Below are 16,998 nucleotides of genomic sequence, written 5' to 3'. Positions count from 1 at the left end.
GAAGTGTACTGTTAAATAATCAAATAGGCTAATTTCTTAAAATTAAATTAAACCACTGAATTTTAGAGACAGCATTACTTTCATACTTTCTTCATAAAAGGTCTTTTTTGCCATTGTTCAGAACTAATAATAACTATTAGATTTTTATGACTGATAGTGCTGAAGGCTTTCATGTCATCAATAAAACATGAGTACAGATATTTTTGAAGTTTAATTGCTCTTTCTGTGACGCTTCTCAATATAGCATTTGTTGTTCCTTTGCATTCCACAAGTCTGCATCATTTTCCTTCTAATTCAGTTGCAATCAGTTCTAACAAATAAAAATTTATACTTTTTTTAGGACTGCAAATTTTAAGAATAATTTAAGTTTTTCTGAAGTTCTTGATCAGATATTTATTTTTTCTATTCTATTCTATTTTTTCTTTTATGTTTGCGTTCAATTGTTGGGAAATTACAGTGACATACTCTTTTAGTGTTGCAACATCATTGCTGATTTGGACACTCTTCAGTTTCCTGATAACTGTGACTGGTACATGAACACATTATGCTCAGCAGCCAGTTAAGAATTTTCATATCGCATTGTGAATGTTGCTGGCACAGTAGTGCAATCATGAACTGAAGTAGCCATTAACACTGAATGGATGGATTATAATCTAATTTGAGCTGAAAACAGTGCTCTCAGCTACAAGTGATGACCTTCACTGCTAAATGCATTATATTTGCTGTTCATTTTGAGCATTTATTGTCTAAGATTCATAACTAACTATAAATTAAACATTAATTTAAGAGTAATTAATTTATATTTCTGTGCAATATGTGAAGACAGAATTATTATCAATATCAAAAATGACTTTTACATAAATTCATGTATTTTTTCTATGCAGATCTGAACACAGTGATGGAGATGACCAACAACTCTTTCGTTCAAATTAATACAACGGCTGCACCTGATAAAAATGACTCTGTGTATGGTGACAAGTATGATGGGCTGAAACAGTCTTTCAGCACAGTGTCTCTAATCCTTTATTCCGTGGCCTTTGTCCTCGGTGTGCTCGGGAATGGAGTGGTTATCTGGGTGACCGGGTTCAAAATGAAGAAAACTGTTAACACAGTTTGGTACCTCAATCTTGCTGTGGCTGACTTCCTCTTCACTGCATTTCTGCCCCTCAGTGTGACTTACCTAGCTTCAGGTTTCCACTGGCCTTTTGGCAACTTCATGTGCAAGCTGAACAGCACCATCAGCTTTCTGAACATGTTTGCCAGTGTCTACATTCTGGTGGTGATCAGTGTGGACAGATGTGTGTCTGTGGTGTGGCCCGTCTGGGCTCAGAACCACCGAAATGTGCGCAGAGCATCCTATGTGAGTCTGTGTGTTTGGGTGGTGGCTTTGATTCTCAGTGCTCCATACTTCATCTTCAGGGACACTGCGAAAAGGTCTGAAAACCGAATCCTCTGTTTCAACAACTATGCTCTTTCTGATAACTATACAGCACCATCTGTGATTCAGTTACGACAATTTCGTCAACAGGCCATGACTATCACTCGTCTCTTCCTGGGATTTGCAGTTCCCTTCACTGTCATTGTCTCCTGTTATGCTGTCATCATCCATCATCTGAGGAGAAACCGCACCATGGCCAGCCAATCAACACGCACGTTTAAAATTGTCACTGCTGTTATTGTCACTTTTTTCCTGTGTTGGGCTCCCTTTTACATAATTGGCGTAATTGAACTAGTGAAATTCACGTCTGCTACTCACAACAAAACATTAGACCTTGTCACACATGTCGGGATGCCTCTGGCCACCAGTCTGGCCTTTCTCAACAGCTGCTTCAATCCACTGCTGTATGTGTTCATGGGCCATGATTTTAAGGACAAAGTCCGCAAATCTATCCGAAATGTTTTGGAGACTGTCTTCCAGGAAGAGGAGACACGCTTTTCGCACTTACACAGGGTCAGTGGTCACCAGTCAAAGCAAAAATAGCTCAGATTTGAATACTGAGGTATAAGAAACCAAATAATTAAATTGTAAATGGCAGACAATTGTGACATCTTAAAAATGATTCTAAATGTTTCAAAAATATCTCAAAATGCTTTGGGGCTTTTTTACTAGCCATAGCATTAATCTGATACATGACTGGTGTATGTGTTCGAATCAGAGCAGTGAATTCAGGTTGCTTTTTTATAGAACTAAAAGCAGTTATACAATGCCACTTTCTTGAGAAAAGAATCAATCATTGTTTTCAAAATCAGGATTACATTTCTTTCTGATTGAGGCTGTGTTACACAACCAGTAACATGTGGTTTACATTTGGATACATGACAGTTTCCACAGCTTAAGATATGATTTAAGTTAGCAAGTTAAATGTTCCAAGTGTAACTAATTTTCATTTTCATTAAATAAATCAGCCTGTAATGTTCATGAAATGTATTTATTTCTTTAACATTCATTTATTTGTTTAACAATGAAGTCTGTGATATTTCTTGTTATATATGACAACAGTGGTATAATCGGATCGGCCAAAGTACAGACATTCTGTACTTAAAAAGTACATATACTCAGGCCCGGCCCTAAGCAATCTGGCGCCCTAGGCAAGATTTTAGGTGGCGCCCCCCTACATCGGCAGTGTAGTGTATGTACTCACAAGAAACCGAATAGCTTTGTCTTTGACCTTTTTTTTTTTACTTAAAGAAAGCAAATTCACAATCAGAATAATTAACAAGATAAAGAAATATATGAATAAATAAATTAATACAAAAAATGAATATATGAAATACAATAAATTTTACATACATAAACACAATAAAACGTGTCAACAAGTTGGATAAAATAAATTAAAAATACAATATAAATAAGGCACTGCAGAAAACAAGATATTAAATAAACCAGTATGACTTTAACAACTATATTACAAAAAGGGGATCCTACAGAGTTCTCTAGTTGTGCTTTTTAATACTGCATTAACTAGAATGACTTACAAATTACTGTACACCACCCCCTCATCAACCTCACATCACCTGCTACAGCCTTACTCTCCTAGTCTTTCTTGCAGCAAAGTCATCTACAACATCATCATATGACAACTGATTTGAGACCACATGATTTATGCTTATGATGGAAAGTCCACTGAGACGTTCTTGCATCATAGTAGATCTCAGGTAGGTTTTAATGAGTTTGAGTTTCGAGAAGCTTCTTTCAGGAGCAGCCACTGTAACAGGAAGAGTGGCAAAGATTCTCAGAGCAACCCACATGTTGGGGTAAATTTCTGCCAGCTTCTTCTCATGCAGGAAGGTCAAGAGTTCCATGTTTGTCATGTTCTTTGATGGCAATGGTGGGAAATTCTGCATTTCCGTTGCAAGTTCTGTGCCATTAATGTCCGGCTGGCTGTCATGGGTCAGAGTAGTACTCAGTGTTTGGCACTGCTGTAGCAGCTCTTCTTTTTGTAAGTTGTGGAAATTGAGGAGTACTCCAAACTTATCATTCACCTCTCTACGGTTCTGAAATCTCTCATCAAGTGAAGAGATGGCTGTATCCACTACCACATTAAAAAATGTGGTTTCCATTTTTTTAAGTGCATCTTGTATGGGCTGATCTGGAGACTCATAACCGAAGTGCCTTTTGGTGGTTCTCAATCGCTTTTGTTTGAGTTCAGCCTCCACATTCATTTCTTCACACATCTCCTTTGCTGTTGTCTGTGCATCAGAAAATCCAGTGTTTCTGTAGCTGGTGAGGGAATCTTTGGTTTTCTTCAGCAAGTCGACAGCCACATCTAGCTGCATGAGGGGCGACTGCATGAGTTTACTCACATACTGGATCTTGCTGAGAATGTCATACCAGATGGCTGTACAAATGCAAAAACGATAGGATCCAATCTCCTCAGCCAAAGACTGGGCTTCAACTCTGACCACAGGGTCTGTAGCTGTTTCCCTCACCTCCAGAAGAGCCTCTCTGACTTGCCGAGCCTGATATCTGACTGCCTCAATGCTTTTTATCCTGCTTTCCCATCTGGTCTCAGCCCATGATTTCAAGGTGGTTTCACATGTTTCAGGAGAACACCCACCTATGGGTGGAGGCTGAGAAGAGCTTGAATAATTTTGCTAAATGCCCAAAGTAGCCAAGGGCATCTGGTGAGCTTTTTGCAGCATCAGCTACTACCAGATTTAAAGTGTGGGCACCACATGGGACCAAAAAAGCTCTTGAGTTTAGCTGAAGCAACCTTGCCTGAACACCTTTGTTTTTTCCCTTCATGTTGGCCCCATTGTCATAGGACTGTCCTCTGCAGTCTTCAAAAGGAATGTTAAGCTCCTCTATCCATTTTAGGATGAGAGTTGACAAATGATCTCCTGTTGATTCCTCTGCAACAAGAAAGCCCAGGAAATGCTCTTTAACTTGTGGTATGTCTTCTTGTGACACTATCCTGACTATGACAGAGAGCTGTTCCTTATGACTCAGATCAGGTGTGCAATCTAAAATGATGGAGAAATACTTTGATGTTTTGATATCTTCCACAATGTGTTTTATTATTCTTGAACTGATGGTGTCAATCAGTTCATTTTGGATTGTTTTTCCCAGATAATGTATGTGACTGCCAGCTCCACTTTCTACTCTACTGACATGCTGCTTCATCACTGGATCAAATTTGGCCATAAGCTCCACTTCTTTCAGAAAATTGCCATTGTCTGGTTTATTTAATGTGTCTGTGGACCCCTGAAAGCCATGTTTCTTTCAGCTAAGGACTGAATTATTGCCACCAAACGATGTAGAACTTCACGCCACCTTTTCTCTCAGCCTCAGCAAGTGCCATCTCTTGTTTATCTATTGTGAGTCCTTTCGCAAAAGCGGACCTCCAAGTCCTTCCATGTTGCCATGTGAGCATTATGCTCCTGGCTATCCTCATGGACCTTGAGCAAGTGGCTTGCATTTTCCAGTCCTTCAGACCTTCCCTACTCAGTTTGTAATCTCTCTTGGAAAACATTTTGCAGCAGAAGCAGTGCAAGCTATCCTCTTTTTCGAATACATAAGCCAGGTTCTTCTCACCTTTTCCCCATTGATTAAGAGTCTGTTAAAATAATCATGCTGACACCTTCGTCCGTCTTTCTGTTTCGGGAATGTGAAGTCACTATCAATTACAAATGGACCTCTGTGAACTAACTCTGTTCGTACCTTTTCAGTTAAAGCAGAAGGCCAGTCAGCAGGGTCTATTGGTGCAGCAGGAGGACCGCTTGATGCTGCTGCATCACTGCTGGGTTGTGCTGCTGAGGTGGAGGCAACAGGAACACCGCTTGATGCTGCTGCAAAACTGGTGGGTTGTGCTGCTGAGGTGGAGGCAACAGGAAGACCGCTTGATGCTGCTGCATCACTGCTGGGTTGTGCTGCTGAGGTGGAGGCAACAGGAAGACCGCTTGATGCTGCTGCATCATGGCTGGGTTGTGCTGCTGATGCTGCATCACTGGTGGGTTGTGCTGCTGAAGTGGAGGCAGCAGCGGTAGATGTGGTAGATGGCCCAGGGGTGGGATTTAGAAACTTCAACAGTGCATCTGAAGAGAGGAGTATGTGACACCACTGAGTATTAAAGTCTAATAATAAAACATATATGATTCCAGGAATAAAATGAAATGATATAATATAAATGAAAAACCAAAGAGATATATGTATGATGTTAACTGATATGCAAATTAGATTAGATTCAATTTATTGTCATCATTACAGTGAAATGCTGAATAGCAGAATGCAAAGTAACAGTATAATATCATTATTATGTTATGGTTATCTTTGACCGAATCACAGCAGTGCTCATATTAAAAAACAGCATTGCCTCTCATGTGATATTGCTTAATTAACATTAATGATGTGCACTTTAACAACTAGGCTTACAACTATAATATATACAGGGGTGGAAAAGTGATTATTACCTGCAGGGTAAACGTTAGCTAACCAGAAGGCAATAACAATGTAAACAAAAAACACCTGCTTAAAAGATGAATACAAATGAGGAATGGTGGGAAAGGTGGGAGTACTGTAATTACGTAACGTTACATTATTATTTTCCATAACAATTTAGCCCCCTCCACAATATTAACTGACGTTAAAACAGTTAACTAGCTATTTATTGATTAGCAATTAGCGAATCATGTAACATTAGCTTAATGCTAAAAATTTGGGTTACTATCACATTCAGACAAATAATTTCATGTAGGCTAACGTTACCTACCTCTGTCTTTTTCTCGTTTCTCCTCCTCTTCTTTTCTCTTTTTTCTTCCCTGGGCACCTGACAGTTTTGGCCGTTTTGACATCTTGTGTTGATTTTTTGATGTGGTGACGTCCAAAAGGAACCATGATACGGGAAGGGAGGGGGCGCACCGTGCAGGGAGGGGGGGCGTAATGTTGTAACAAATAATATTTCTATTAAATAACCTTTACTTTGCATTTTAATTAACGTGGGATTATTTTTTGTATTTAGAAATAATAGTACCAACTTTTTTTTTTTTTTTTTCTTCAACATTTGTGGCACTGGCGTGGCGCCCCCTGATGGACGGCGCCCTTAGCATTTGCCTATACGGCCTATGCCACGGGCCGGCCCTGCATATACTTCTGCTAAATAATAAAAGTTAAAGTTAATAAAAGTTGAAATACTGAATCAACTTTAATAATCAAGTAAATGTAAAATGAATTAACCAGTAGTATTATCCATCTTAACAAGTAGAGGGAGCTGTTTAAATATGTTTAAATATCAAACAGTCTTGAAAAGAAAAATTATAGTGTGCCAACACTGCTGCATATTGTCAGGGTCATATTGTCAATTACTTACTTTAAGAGGTACAGGGATATCTAAACAATCCATTTTATAAGTGAGCTCTCAGTGGCAGGGAAATGTTTTGGTTGGTTAAACTCTGATGTGGAATCTCGTCTTGAAAGAAACAATATGAGAAAAACATTAGCAGAGGGTCAATAAGCTGCATGGTGCATATTTTACTTTAATTACTTTATCATTTTATGTGTTATTGGTTCTTTAAAAACATAGAATTTTCTCAGGCGTGTTTCAAAATTTAACACTGATCAAACACAAGAACAAAATAGCTTACTGTAAGAGTTAACAAGAACAAGATTGCAAAATAGAATTCTGCATACTCATACCATGCAAAAATAATGTGCTAATTTAAGATATCTGTTGCGTCCATAGAAATTCTGAAGTAGTTTTGCTGTAATAAGAAGCATGGTACATCGATGACAACAGAACAACTCTTTTCATGGCCTTTCCTTAGAGCAGCTGTTCTACAAATTCTTGCATGCTTTTAGCAGATCTGTGTTGGGAGCGGGAGTTGTACGTTCGATTCCCACCTGGAGGTGATATCCAGTAAGGGTCCTGGCTAGACCCCCCATACTAAAACCAAGCAAGGCCACGTCTGCAGCCTGCCGCTTGGACACAAGCATGAATATGAAAAGAAATCATTCACCTGTTGTTTCAATATAAATTATGTTTAAACTAATTATAAGTAGTAACGGGACAGCACATTTAAACATGTTATTGGGAAAATGACAATTCATTTCAGTGATGTAACATTTTCATGTGCACAGCTGCTTAATACTGAATTTATTGTATTTGTGCTGGAGTTGGATTTATGTGGCTAGTATAATTGCAAATGACCACTAGATGTCACTGTTAGGGTCTGCTACTTTGAAGCTTCTCTTCAACTGAGTTGGGGAAAGGTAAATGGCCTGCAGTGCTTGAGCATCTGAGCAGTCAAAGCATTTTATACAACTTAGATTATTCACCCATTCACACAAGACCTGTTCAATCCCAGATGAGGATGCGGGCCAAGGTGGAATGATGACATATCTTTAATGACTTATAAGAACAAGAACTAGGTGCACAAGGTTGAATTTATTTTAGATTTTCTCTAATCTACACGGCGTCAAACTTCGACAGGCTCAGTTATCTACATAGACTCAGTTAATGTTTTTTCTTTATTTTCATGACTATTTACATCGTAGATTCTTAATGAAGGCATCAAACCTATGAATGAGCATAGATGTTATTATGTAGCTAATAGAGGTGGGAATCACCATACATCCCACGATACGATATTATCACAATACTTAACACATGATACAATATTATTGCAATTTTTTAAAAATATTTTGCGATATTCAGATTCTGTACATAAAGGTAAACTTTATCAATATTCATTTTATCTAATAACAAAGTCTCACACTCAGTCTTTCTCTCATTTCAGTCAGTTTTATTGTTGACAAACTGAACGGTTTGTATTACAGTCTAGTCCAACTTAACTGAATGCAACCATCTGGTACAATTATAGCTATTCTGAACTATGCAATTTGTGAAAACTATGCAGCTGTCACGGCGAGTAGAGTGAGCCGTGTGGAAATATTAAAGGAGGATCCAGTCGCAGGCACTCGTGAAGGTGAGGTGGTTTATTGAACACAAAATGCAAATGGAGAAACAGCAAACGGGACTGAAAACTATCTAAACTGAGAACAACTAAACTACTGGACACAAACCAGGACCTGAACATGAAGGAGGATGAGCAGAGGGTAAAAGACGACGGACAGCAGGGAGACACACAGATGAAGCAGGGTGGATACACAGACAGACCAGCAACTACAATGACAGAAGACGCGACTTAAATACACACAGAGAAACACAGGGAGATTACACACAGGTGGGGGACACAGCTGGGAGTAATCAACAAGACGAGACAAGAGGTAAAACTGAACACACTCACATGAGACGCAGACCTTCACAATAAAACAGGAAGCAAGAAATCACTACCCAAAGACGCAGACTCGACACTGAGAGACAGAAAATGACACATGGAACTAAACCCACACAAAACATGAGAACACAAATCCTTAACCACGAGTAAACAGAAACATGGAACTCTAATAATACGCAACTCAAACAATAGGCAACAAATCCTTAAACATGAATAAACAGACACATAATTCTAATAATAATAATAATAATAATAATAATAATAATAACACCCGAAAAACACAACAATCATTCAAGAGATAAACCAAAACATAATAAACTCAAAATGCTGGGTCGAACCGACCCAGAACCGTGACAGTACCCCTTCAGCAACTGAAGAATTTGAAAGTAAATTAAAACAAAATATAATTTTACATTAAATAAAAAAAAGTTTTAAACTTAATTAAAATAAAACATGTCTTAAATTAAAATGAGTAAACTGTCATGTTTATTGCTGCCATAAAAAAAGTTAAACACATTTGGACAGTGAAGGAATGTCAGGATTCTTGCTCAGAAAAAGGAACTGATCAACATGCTCTGAAGTCAGAGCATGTTCCAGTCCACAAAAACTTGTTTTGTAACAAAATATTGATTTCTTCTGTCCCTGTATCGATACATTATTAGCAAACAAAATATCACGATACTACACAGTATCGATTTTTTCCCCCACCCCTAGTAGCTAAGAAATAAAATGATAAATGAGTCTACACAGGGGCGATTCTAGGATTAGAGCTTTGGGGGTGCTGAGCACCCAGAGAGCTGCCCAGCCAGGCAAGATAAATCATATGATTCTTAAATTCATCAAGTCTCTCTGTGCCTGGGTCCTCGTCTCAAAACATGACATCACTGTTTTGTACATTTTAACACAATTCAATCCCCACATTTGTGAAAGAAAAGCAAAACACTTTTTTGAAAAGTCTGTAACAAAACCATCAAATCTGATAAAGGTTATTTAAATGCTGCAAAAGAAGAATGGATTGGAATAAAAAAAATACATATCCTAACCTTAATTACTGGGGGAGAATAATGAATGATGCTCATAGTAAAAAGTAAACTGAGTGCATTTTTTGGACAGAGATTCATTTTTAATGTGTATGTATAATATAATACAGATACATAAAAAACACTCCCAAAACAGAATAAATTCTTACAAATAAAAATCTTTACTGCAGACACTAATTTTACTAATTTAATAATACTAATTTTGTGTTGTAAGATTTATGGGTTTCATGCTTTCATAGTGGTACTTGGGAGAGCTTGACATTTTTATCAGGTGGTACACACTGTAAAAAGTTTGAGAAACACTGATAAGTGTATGTGTGCTTTTGGAAAACATTTAAAGCTGCAGTACAGAATCTTTGAAACAAGCTTAAAACATTTTTAGAAACAGAGCATCTGCTTCTCTTTACAGCTCCTCACTCCACCAGCGCACCGTTTGGCACTTTCTGATAGTGCGCAAATGTGATGTACGTACTGTGGCAGTCATACAGACAACTGGACAGTCCAAAAGTTGGCCTACCTATTACTGGCTGAGGTTTTAGTAGAGTTGTGGCTGAACCACATAAAAATATATCATTAATTTTAATCTCCCCAATCAATGATAATGTTATGTTGGAATGTTGTTAAAGAGGGTCAAAAATGTTTCAACCCAGTTTGTTTTGCAGATTCTGTATAGCAGCTTTAATATAGGGAGGAGGACACAACTTCCAGATTGTACGAGTAAAATCAGGTTTTTTCTCTTTGTCAGTTTAATAGTTTCTGTTTTGCCTGTCACTGTTCCCTGTCTGTTTTCTTACCTGGTTCTTCCTGACCTTGTACTTTCTCTCCCCTCTTTCCTCTGTCCCTCTTTGGGCTGACAATCATACACAAATAGATTGTATTCAATTAGATGATAAATTACATTAATATGAAAAAATACTATTAAGATCACTAATAAAAAAAGTCCTCTCTCAGTGTACTTTCAACCAAAAGGAAAATAACCAAACCACATGAACATCTAATAAAAGATATAAATATTGAAACACTGATCCAACATTATTCTTGATTGACGGATCATTTGATTTTACACTTTTACCTGAATGTGGCTCCTTTTTAAAAAAAAAAAAAAAAAACTTCCTTATATCCATTATGAACCTGGCTGTCTGTCTGTACAAAAAAAAATGGTAAATGGCCTGTATTTGTATAGCGCTTTACTAGTCCCTAAGGACCCCAAAGCGCTTTACACATCGAGTCATCCACCCATTCACACACACCTTCACACACTGGTGCTGGCAAGCTACATTGCAGCCACAGCCACCCTGGGGTGCACTGACATGCGTGCGCCACAGGGTGGCCCCAAAACACACACACACACACACACACACAACAGGAGTTATAAGGTTAATGGGCATTCGGTCAGTTAGCTACGGACAATTTTAAGTTTTAGGTTTTAAATAGGCTATATAAATTTCAATGGGAGCAACAGGACGGTCAAATGTCGCTGATTTTACTACAGTGTAGGACGAATTGTAGGGTAGCAAACATCGCTATGTGGGAACTAGTGCGTTAGCGCAGTTAGCTCGTTAACGTGTTGACGCTGTCCAGCTTCACGCACGGGGCGATCCGCTGTAACTCATTAATGGAGATTTGCCGCGTTATGGCGTTAACGTCATTTTAACGAGATTAACGCTGACAGCACTAGTGGGAACACAACGAATATGACTGCACATTTACGCGGACTTCGTCCTAGTGCAAAGACAAGTGGAAGCAGACAAAAACAACAAGCACGCATGCTACAAATTTTACCCGAGTCATTTAGACAGCCGTTAGCACATGATTCTCCTTATGGGGACCTGATATGTTTAATATGCTGCTGAGAATATACCCCAGAAGAAGCGTATAGTATAGCTTTTATTTTGGAAAGAGCCATTTCTCTGTAATAAACTCTCTTTTCCAAAGATGAGTGATTTCTCGATCTGATAGATTTATTTATTTTTTTATTATTTTGTTGTTTCAGCAACATTAAATTTAAAAACTGTACTTTTGAGTTAAAATATATATTTATAATTTTAATAAATGACAAATTAAAAAGGCATGAACATTTTTTTGTATCAAAAAAATATCGAACCGTGACACCAAAGTATCGAACCGAACCGTGAAATTTGTGTATCGTTGCACCCCTAATATTCATGTAACCTCAATAAAAGAGCAGTGTTACGAGGGAGCAGACGAGAGCAACTGGGGTCAAGCGAAGGAACGGCGCTCGTCCAGTTCTCTCCCTCGTGCACGAGAAACATAAAGAACTTTGCCTACTTGTGTCTTGCTTTGCTGTGTAGTAGAATTGTCTTGAACGTTCCAGCGAATAGGTTTATGCTACAAACCTATCAGCAGCATATATTGTTATACATTGTACACAACAGCAGTTCAGTATTTAGACAGGCCAAGGACTCTTTCGTGCTTTCCCAGATACAAGCTGCATAGTGAAACCTGTAAGAAGAAAGAAAGCTAAGCCAGGAAAACTTCAAACTAAAACTTTAAATTTAAAATTGAACTTTAATTTTTTAATGGAACTTGAGGAAATGTGTAAAAAAAAAAAAAAAAAAAAGTCTAAATATTGTTTGTTTTGCACTTCTAATATCATCTTTAGTTTATTTTATATGGTGGGTCGATATATTAGCTTCATTTCACTTTTATTTTGTAGCTGATATTCTATTACCCTGTGCTTTCTCGTAACTGAACCATGTAAACGATTTTACATGGTTCTTGCACAAGAACAGCTGGCGCCTTAAGGCAGCTGTTGTGATTTGGAGCTATATAATTAGTTGACTTGAACTGAATTGAATAGAAATGTCCTCCAAAAAGCTACTTTTTAATTTCTTACTTTGAGTACATTATAGTGCCTGTACTTTTTCACTTTTATTTGAGTAAAGAGGTTTAATCAGTACCTCAACTTGTACTCCTACTTACCGTCTTATCTCAAGCCCTCAGCATCAGGATCGACTGTGTGCACCTGGACCAGACCAAATCATGAAATAAGGAGGGGAGAGGAGGGCTCAGAGGCCGACTGGATTTTATTCTTTGTTGCCAAATTATTCATGTTTATTGCCCTCTTATGTGAGTATTATATAATAACCATTATAGTCTACTGTGTAGTGTCTCTAATGGCTGAATCACTTTCTAAAATTTATTGAAATGAAACATCCACTTTATTTGGAAAAAATCACAGGTATACACTAGACATTTGTAAAATAGCTTTAGTTGTGGTCAAATTGCACAAATCATACAAATTTTTAAATCTTAGTTTACACTTGTGGATCATATCATATGCATTTGGCACCCTTTTGAGACATATTTCTCTCCATAGGAAATCATCAGCCAGAGAAGAAGGCATGTTTGAAGCCGAACACAACATTATTTACCCATTAACATAAGAACTGTTTCATCCCAGCACAAACCAAGGACGAGGGCCAGAGTGGAATGATTGTAAAACATATATCTTTAATGACTTAAAAGAAAAAGAATTAAGTGTACAAGTTTGAATTGATTTTTAATGTATGTGAGTTATTCTGATGTGTCACCACTTTGCCAAGATCTGAAAGAAGACTGAAGCTGTCACACTCAAAAGAATACAGACTGAACATCTGTGTGTCAGTCATGGAAGGCAGCTAGCTGCTGGGAGATTCTAAGTAACAATAATGAGTATACACACTTTGTACGTTCTTTTTCCACAATATTTTCATGCATAAACTTATTTTACAGGTTCTTTTTTCCGTCTTTAGCTTTCAAGTATCAGTTCAAAATGTTTTAGAATTTTTAGAGAAAACAGAAATCCAAACAGGACAAAATCAAATTCTTTTTCCCCTCTACATATAAAAAGGTGCTTGGCTACAACACAAAACAATAAACAAACAAATACAAACTAAAAGTAAATTTATAGATTACCTGTAACCAAAAACATTTTAAATAGAGAAGATAAAAATGGAATATTTTTAATTTTCATGGAACTTTCTATTTTTACTGAGCTCTGAAGAAACAATTGGAAGCATTGTGAAGGTGAGAAGAAAAACTGGGCTCTGATGTTGTTTTTTTCATCAGCTAAGAGAACAAGACCAAAGAGATCAGAAGTGTCACAAAGAGCAGAAGGCTGGCAGTTGTACTGGTGGCGCTGTTGCAGAGGTCACCCTGGCAACACCTGATTTCTCCGCTGATAAATTCTTTCATCTGTGCAGGTTGCATGTTTGAGCAAATAAGCTTGGAGGCACAGCCCTTTGCAGTTATGTTTTGCCCTGCTACATTCACTGAGGAAATGAAAGGAGCGAATCTTTGAATGTTTCTCTGAGCAGAAAAGACCAAACATGCAGACACTGAATGCTGTAGGCCTATTACCTGATGTGGAGATGCAGTAGTCCTCATTTCCATTGCAGGTTAGAGTTCTGGTACAATCGATTTCATCACATAGGAAGCACTTTTTTCCATTTGGAGAGGAGATGCTCCCATCTTAGCCAAATGCCAAGAAGCATCATATATTCAAAACACAAAACAAAACATAGATTTGTTATTAATACTAACTGAATTTAATGTCATTATTTTGAAATACTGAAACACGTTACTGTTTTTACTCTGATAATGAGAAGCTAAATCACAAACTTTTCACAGATGAATTATTTTGCCCTCAGCTCCTCAAGTCAACATGGTGATTGAGAAAAAAGACATTTTGTCTCATGCTGAGCTACTTTGTCCACATAATCAATAAAAACTGATTTATTCATCAACAACAGTAACCACTATTTTAAAATAACAAGCATGATACAAATTACCAGGGGCATCTTGAGAGTTGCAAAGATCAGAGGTGCAACACTTGCTGGTAATTACAATTCTGGCACCTCCAAAGTTGACTGAGCCCCCAGTGCACTGTTCAGCTGCGGCACACGTTTTCATTTTAGAATCAGCAAGTTTGTAACTACCTGAAACCAAAGAGAAACCATTGAAAACGAAACCACTTAATAGAATAGAATAGAATGCCTTTATTGTCACTATACAGTTGTACAATGAGATACAGAGCATCTCCTACTCAGTGCAAACATGCTGGGAGGGGGGGTACAGTTCTGCAGCGCTATATACATATGGGCAGTATTAACATAGGGAAAAAGATATATAGATATATAAAACCACACTTATACAGACTGTATATAACTACCAACTCTCCAGCCATGTTGATGGATTGCCTATATTGGCTGGAAATATCCAGCCAATATAATCCATAACGTATTTCATTGTTATGGAAAAAGAGAATATTAAAATCATGATGACCAATTGGAGTGGTGATTTCTATGACTTTGTGTATACAATTTAGAATTTTGTACAAATGTAGGCCACAATAAATATATGATATCATTTCATTCTTTTCAAAGGTTTATTTGCATGACGCACAAACAGACACAATTGAAAGGTACAAATGTATTGTGCATGAAACGAATTCAAACGTGCTGCAGATGTGTGTCACAAGTTGATCTGGCTGTAGGCTGTGGCACTTGGCCAGAGGTGGCGCTGGTTGACTCGAGTCCATGTTAGTGCACACAAAGTAAACTGCACGCTTTAGTTGTGAAGCAAAAACGCTGAAACCCGAGAAATAAAACGTGCGAGGGGAACGATAACGACGGCAAGAGTCTCCCGATCGTTTACTCTTGCTGTCCTGTTAATAGCACCGGCGTGGGGTTAATTGTTTGCTGTTTTCGCGATCGCGTCGCGCATGAGGATATCACCAGGTAAACTCGCGACATTTTTAAACATTTTGTTGTTCAACGGCATCAAGACTGACGGAGTGTGTTTGAGATAACCTCACAAGTGTCACAGATGACACATTTGGCGTTTTTTTGCTGGTTTGTTGGTAGCAGCTCCTGAAACGCAAGACTGCCACACATCTGTTCGACCAACGCCAGTTAATCTAAACGCCAGTTGATCTGGAACACCGGACCTACGACCCCGCTTTTGCTTCCTCTCCCTCCCTCTGCGCCGCCGCCTAGTCCCGATAACAATCCATGGGGAGCCCGGTGGTCTCGCTATGTGATCTGGGATGTTGTGCGTGCGAAGAAAGTCCAGTGAAACAGATGTTTGATGCTGGTCACCGATGTCTATGAGGCTCTGGCGGGTGTAGCAAACTTTGAAAGCAGAGCCGATAGTGCAGAAAAAAATAAGAAGGACATACAAACTAAACAAAAGAAAGGAGTACTGAGATGGAGAGCCGTAAGCCGCTGCAACAGTGTGCGCCGCCATCTTGAGAAGCAAGTAGAAGAAAAAACAGAATAAAATACAAATTCTAAAATATCATACCTGTATATGAAGTCATTGTGTCTGAAGCACACCGAGTATTGGGAGGGCATTCTTTTGTTCTCTCATTGCAGCTTCCAGAGGGTCCCGGTATGCATTCGTAACATTTCAATGCACAGACTGATAAAACACAGAATATTCAAAAATAAAGACAAGTTAAATTAACTCTTCTTGCCTCAACTGCATGGACAAATTCTAAAACATTCACTAAAATAAACAATTTAGAACAAAGAGGGCTAACAGTACAATAAATATTACAATCTTTTGAAGGAAGCAAACACATTTCTCATGGGTTGTAATAACACAAAGCATTGAATAAGAAAACATTTCACTGAATATTACAGAACTTACTTTCTTAAAAATGTTAAAGAACAGATAACTGAACAAAAACTTGCCTTTAGGGAGCAGCACAATGCCAAGGATCAGCACAAGGATCTGCATTGTGTAACGGTCAGATATAAGTTATGTTTTGTTTAGTTTCTGTTCAGGTTATAAGTAGTTCTTATCCGGTTGTTCAGTGATGACGTGACGAATCCTACTTCCGGGCCTAAAGTAGTCTGCGTTTAATATGGCTTTTGTGTTGTTAACATGTTTAATGTTTTGTATTTTCTTCTATTTAATCTCAAAAAGCTCCTAAAACAGTCAGTGATCACTGTTGACCTCCCTCGGCTTTTATTACTGCTAATCATTTATTTAAGCTCAGTTTTTAAAACCTTACGATGTAACTACAGCACAGCCCATGCAGCAGTATATGAATGACTAACCTCGTATTGTGGATGGATTATCTCACTTGTTCTCCTGGCTGAAGTTTAGTCCTTTTACAGCATCCTGCCATGCGATTGCATTTGTTCCTGACCACCGAGAACACTCACGTTAACTTTTATCGACTGGAAAAAAAGTTAGCTTGTTTATGTTATGCTAA

The 16,998-nt window shown here is 38.0% G+C and overlaps 2 protein-coding genes and 1 pseudogene across 2 annotated transcripts; 1 reads left to right on the top strand and 2 right to left on the bottom strand.

The window, feature by feature from the left end:
• Window positions 1–898: 898 nt before the first annotated feature.
• Window positions 899–2,026, top strand: LOC120442633 (annotated as a pseudogene).
• Window positions 2,027–2,869: 843 nt separating this feature from the next.
• LOC120442587 lies at window positions 2,870–6,357 on the bottom strand. Its single transcript, XM_039619296.1, has 3 exons — window positions 6,210–6,357; window positions 5,162–5,535; window positions 2,870–3,771 (listed from the first exon to the last, which is right to left on the bottom strand). Exons 1-3 carry the CDS (start codon window positions 6,289–6,291, stop codon window positions 3,019–3,021), a joined length of 1,209 nt encoding a protein of 402 aa, XP_039475230.1. The 5' UTR covers window positions 6,292–6,357; the 3' UTR covers window positions 2,870–3,018.
• Window positions 6,358–13,227: 6,870 nt separating this feature from the next.
• Window positions 13,228–16,596, bottom strand: LOC116311753 (lymphocyte antigen 6B-like). Its single transcript, XM_031728962.2, has 5 exons — window positions 16,472–16,596; window positions 16,080–16,196; window positions 14,567–14,713; window positions 14,136–14,246; window positions 13,228–14,047 (listed from the first exon to the last, which is right to left on the bottom strand). The coding sequence occupies exons 1-5, from the start codon at window positions 16,515–16,517 to the stop codon at window positions 13,845–13,847; spliced, it is 624 nt and encodes a 207-aa protein (XP_031584822.2). The 5' UTR covers window positions 16,518–16,596; the 3' UTR covers window positions 13,228–13,844.
• Between the last annotated feature and the right edge of the window lie 402 nt (window positions 16,597–16,998).

This window comes from Oreochromis aureus, linkage group 11 (assembly GCF_013358895.1).
Source record: "Oreochromis aureus strain Israel breed Guangdong linkage group 11, ZZ_aureus, whole genome shotgun sequence".
NCBI classification, from domain to species: Eukaryota; Metazoa; Chordata; class Actinopteri; order Cichliformes; family Cichlidae; genus Oreochromis; species Oreochromis aureus.
The sequence above is the reverse complement of the archived record's forward strand: the minus strand, read 5'-3'. Positions and strand labels throughout refer to the sequence as shown.

Excerpts from the sequence above, each read along its gene's own strand:
- LOC120442587 (XM_039619296.1), bottom strand. The coding sequence starts at position 6,291 with ATGTCAAAACGGCCAAAACTGTCAGGTGCCCAGGGAAGAAAAAAGAGA. Across the intron at positions 5,536-6,209 it reads GAAACGAGAAAAAGACAGAG|ATGCACTGTTGAAGTTTCTA; the intron begins GTAGGTAACGTT and ends TCCTCTCTTCAG. Across the intron at positions 3,772-5,161 it reads CTTCTGCTTTAACTGAAAAG|CTAGATGTGGCTGTCGACTT; the intron begins GTACGAACAGAG and ends CCCCTCATGCAG.
- LOC116311753 (XM_031728962.2), bottom strand. The coding sequence starts at position 16,517 with ATGCAGATCCTTGTGCTGATCCTTGGCATTGTGCTGCTCCCTAAAG. Across the intron at positions 16,197-16,471 it reads CATTGTGCTGCTCCCTAAAG|TCTGTGCATTGAAATGTTAC; the intron begins GCAAGTTTTTGT and ends GTGTTTTATCAG. Across the intron at positions 14,714-16,079 it reads CACAATGACTTCATATACAG|GTAGTTACAAACTTGCTGAT; the intron begins GTATGATATTTT and ends CTTTGGTTTCAG.